The following is a 4,027-nucleotide window of genomic DNA, read 5'->3' as shown; positions in this document are numbered from 1 at the left end:
CACAAAACCTCTGCACGGCCTGCAAGCCCCCCTCAAGCTCACAAAACCTCCCCAAAGCGGCAGGTGGGGGCCATGGGCCCAGTCCAGGGGCTGCCCGCTGACCGCTGTCCTCCCTCCTGTGCAGTCCTCAGTGAAGCTGAAGCTCATCTGCGCCCAGGTGCTCAAGGACCTGCTGGGGGAGGCCATCGATGTAAGTGAGCTGCAGCCCTCTCCCACCAGCGTCTGTCCCTGCCAGAGCCCCCCACGTGGAGCTGCGCCCCATCAGCACGCGGGCGGCTCTCGGGCATCACAGCCAGTCCTGGCTCTGCCACAACGTCCTCATGGATGGGTCATCTTAATCTTTATTATAGTATTAACATTGTCTTATTAATGTCAGTAAAAATATGGGCGTTAGTATTAATACTAGTGTCAGTAGTACTGCTATTAATACCTATAGCACTAACGTTAGTGTTTCTGTTATCAGCATTCATGCTATTTGTTAATATATCTTGTGGCTATACTGTAACCTCGTACCGAGGCAGTGGGAAGGGCTCTGGACCACCAGAAGGGATATCTGACCTTGGGATGGTTCCTGGCCTGGATCTAGCAGCTTTGGCTGTAGTCATTGGAGAGGCCGCAGCCATGGGGTGTAGGAGGATTGGGTGCCTGTGGCCCCCAGCGTGGCTGGAACAGGGGTGTCGGGGCAGGGTTCCCCATGACCACCCTAACAGGAATTTGCTCTTCCCTCCTGCAGTATGAAAAGATCCTGAAGCTGACATCAGATGCCAAGTTAGGTGAGCATCGCTCCTCACGGAGGCTGGTGAGATTGCCACGGTGCTGTTTGGAGCTCCCCCRGGAGGAGCTGGGGTCTGGGGATGGAGCTGTGCTGCCACCAGAGCCCAGTGCCATGAACCAGTGGCAGACCTGGCAGAGGAGACCTTTCTGAAGTCAGTGGGAAGCCACCTGGGACCACACTGCCCAGTTTATAAGCCATGCTGTGTAGTCCCTTCTCTCTGCAAACACRTCACCCATCCAGAAACATTTCTGAGAAGGGAATTTTGCTTTGCTTTACTTTATTTCCATCTTCTCCCAACTTCCCAGTTCTGCAGGAGGTTGCATCTCCTGAAGGGGGGTAGGGGGGAAAGAGGTGCTTTTTACCAGTGAGCTAAATCCTCTCCTCTCTGCAGAGTCTGGGGATGTGAAAGCCACGATTGCTGTCCTCAGCTTCATCCTCTCCAGCGCAGCCAAGCACAACGTGGACAGCGAGTCCCTGTCCAGCGAGCTGCAGCAGCTGGGGCTACCCAAAGGTAGGAGGAGGGGTGAGCACCCTGGGGTGTCGTGAGGGCCTTGCAAGCCCCATACTCCACGGGGTGTGTCGGCTGAGCCGTCGCTCTTGGGCACTGCCTTCTCCCTGCCTTGCCGCAGAGTGAGTGCTGCAGGATGGCGGCTGTGCTCCCCCYGTTGCCTCCCGTTTCAGCCGTCGGTCCCCAAGGGCTCCTGCAGGAGCCTGGGGCTGTGTCCTGCTTCCTCAGAACTGGGCTTTGGCCGTACCCAGACTAGCCAGGACTAGAACTGGCATTAATGGGTTTTTGTTTTTCTTTTTGGGTAGAACATGCCACAGGGCTGTGCCGATCCTACGAGGAGAAGCAGAGTCCTCTCCAAGACAGCCTCAGGGCTTGCAGCCTGAGATGTGAGTGTGGCTTTCAGTCTTACAAGTACAACTAGCCATGGAGTTTTAGCAGCAGGGGTAGATGCAGCTCAGAGACTGTTTCCTGGGRGGATATGTTTGAGAGCTGCTGCTTGTTGACTGCGCAAATCATGGTCTTAAATAACGAGACCTCTAAGAGTCTCTTCCTTGGAGGAACTCGGGTGTCTCACCTTTGTCAGGTTATTTCTTTGGGAGCTGCGCTCTGCTAATCCTGCATTTTCCGTCATCTCCTGAGCCCTGTAGCATCATGTGTGCTGTTAATGCTGTAGCCATGTTCCACCCCAAAGCTTCAGAACTGGGAAGGTCTTTGGGRTGCTTTTGGTGGGGATCGCCCTGCCTGAGCGACTTGGGTACTCACTCTGCCTGTCTGCCTGCCCTAGTGAGCCAGCTGGACTCAGTTTCCTGGAGGGTGGATTACACTCTCAGCTCCAGCGAGCTACAGGAGGTCAACGAACCCCTCGTACACCTGATGTTCGCTGTGCGTGACAGGGACAGTGGGGAGACGGAGACCGTCCCCATGGCCGTGTCAGCAGACAAGTTCCGGGTCCTGCTGGCAGGTAAGGACAAGGGAGGGCCCGTTGCGGGGGGATCGCTGTCTCTGGGGAGCCAAGACTCCCTGGTGCCAAGAACAGCGCCACATGGATTGTGTCCTCCCCTCAGCATGGGTGGCAGCTTCTCCTTTTGGTGTTGCAGCATTGATTGCTCCCCAGACACCTCCTTTCTCCCTGCAGATGGTGGGTATGTAGGCAGGGCTCCTGAGAGAGAAATTGCTGCCACACTTCTTCCTCTCTTGAGTCCTCCAGTGCTGCAGTCTCAYTCCCATCCTCTTCCTCTCTCCCCCTTTCTTCTCAGAGCTGAAGCAGGCCCAGGCCCTGATGAAAACCCTCCTCTGAGGAGCAGCAAGAAGGAGCAATCACAGGAGCTACCCACCAGCGGATTTCATGGCAGGACTCTGCACCGTCTTGGCCCTGGGTACTGCCCAAGTGGAGACGAGGAAGATGACCCTGATTCTCTTCTGCCTGCAGGCTGGTGCTGGGGGCAGTGCTCCCTGCYGCTGCTTCCCTCCTTCCTTCCTCAAAGCACTCTCTAGCCACCCTCCCACCATGCTCCAGGCCTGTCCGAAGCTGAAACCGTCTTCCCCTGAGCGGGAACACCACAGAGCAGCTGGGCTAAACGCATCAGCAGTCGATGCCCTGCGGGCGCTCCTTGCCTAGCCTGCCTTGCTGCAGGCAGCTCTGTTCCCAGAGAGCCTGCAGAAGCTGATGGCCCCTCCGCTCTTTGCTGTAAAAGCGACCCTGCGTGTCTCCGGTTGGGCACGCGGGTGGCCTTGTCCTGCGCGTGTTGTGGTGAGCACCAGTCCCCTGGGCTCCAGCGGCCTCACACCCTCTCGGCCACTGCCGGACGTGACTCTGTTGTTCCCTTGCGAGGGCTCGGGCAGCCCAGGTGCTTTTGTCCCGCTCAGCTGCTCCCCAGTGCTGCTTTGAGGTCCCTTTGTGGAGATCCCTCCTCTCCTGGGCCTGTTGCCTGCCTGGCAGGGATCCCCCTGCAGGAGGATCCCTCCTTCCGTGCCGCGTCGGCCTTCAGATCCGGGGCGGGGAGGGGCCAGCTTTTTGGCGAGACTCCTCTCACCTGAAAGGACCCCAATAAAGGCGGCGGGGAGAGCGGAGGCTGCGTCCTGGAGCCGTGGGACCGGGGCGCCGAGGGGGGCGGGTGAGCGCACGGCGGGATGGGGGGGGCGGAACTACAACTCCCAGCGTGCGCTGCGGCGCGGCCGCGCGTGGCGCGGCCAATGGGAGGCGGGCGGGGCGGTGACGGGGCGTGTCGCCAGGCGGCGGGGAGCCCGGCGGGGAGGCCGGGCGGCGGCGGCGGCCATGCCCGAGGGCCCGGAGCTGCACCTGGCCGGGCGCTACGTGAACGCCGTGTGCGCGGGGCTGGTGTTCGCGGGCGGCGTGGAGCGCTCGGCGGTGAGCAAGAGCCCGGCCGTGCCCTTCCGCAGCGCGGCCTACCGCATCTCGGCGGCGGCGCGCGGCAAGGAGGTGCGGCTGACGCTGGCGCCGCTGGGCGCCGGGGCGCCGCGGGCGCTGGTGCTGCGCTTCGGCATGTCGGGCTCGCTGCGGCTGTGCGCGGCGGCGGCCGCCCCGCGCCACGCGCACCTCCGCTTCCTGACGCGCGAGCGCCCGCCGCGCGCCCTCTGCTTCGTGGACGCGCGGCGCTTCGGGCGCTGGCGGCTCGGCGGCGCCTGGCAGCGCGGCCGCGGGCCCTGCGTGCTCGGCGAGTACCCGGCCTTCAGGTGAGCCCCGCGCCGCAGCCCCGCGCCGCCGCCCCGCGCAGCCCCGCGCC

At 61.7% G+C, this 4,027-nt stretch overlaps 2 protein-coding genes across 4 annotated transcripts in view; both read left to right on the top strand.

Moving 5' to 3' along the window:
• Positions 1–3,353, top strand: part of COMMD4 (COMM domain containing 4) — a 5,926-nt gene extending 2,573 nt beyond the window's left edge. The window contains exons 2-7 of the mRNA XM_085304016.1: positions 5–190; positions 734–773; positions 1,167–1,286; positions 1,589–1,669; positions 2,068–2,244; positions 2,540–3,353. Coding sequence (XP_085160142.1) covers positions 5–190; positions 734–773; positions 1,167–1,286; positions 1,589–1,669; positions 2,068–2,244; positions 2,540–2,580 — 645 coding nt within the window. The 3' untranslated portion in view covers positions 2,581–3,353. The remainder of the gene's footprint in view (positions 1–4; positions 191–733; positions 774–1,166; positions 1,287–1,588; positions 1,670–2,067; positions 2,245–2,539) is intronic.
• A 139-nt stretch (positions 3,354–3,492) lies between these two features.
• Positions 3,493–4,027, top strand: part of NEIL1 (nei like DNA glycosylase 1) — a 7,658-nt gene continuing 7,123 nt past the window's right edge. For all 3 annotated transcript variants that reach the window (XM_085303962.1, XM_085303961.1, XM_085303963.1), the window contains exon 1: positions 3,493–3,977. In XM_085303962.1, the coding sequence (XP_085160088.1) occupies positions 3,559–3,977 (419 nt within the window). In that variant the 5' untranslated portion in view covers positions 3,493–3,558. The remainder of the gene's footprint in view (positions 3,978–4,027) is intronic.

This window comes from Rhea americana, unplaced genomic scaffold (assembly GCF_003343005.1).
Source record: "Rhea americana isolate MKP2758 unplaced genomic scaffold, rheAme1 scaffold_201, whole genome shotgun sequence".
Classification (NCBI taxonomy): Eukaryota; Metazoa; Chordata; class Aves; order Rheiformes; family Rheidae; genus Rhea; species Rhea americana.
Note: the sequence above shows the minus strand (reverse complement) of the source record. Positions and strands in the feature narration are given on the sequence as shown.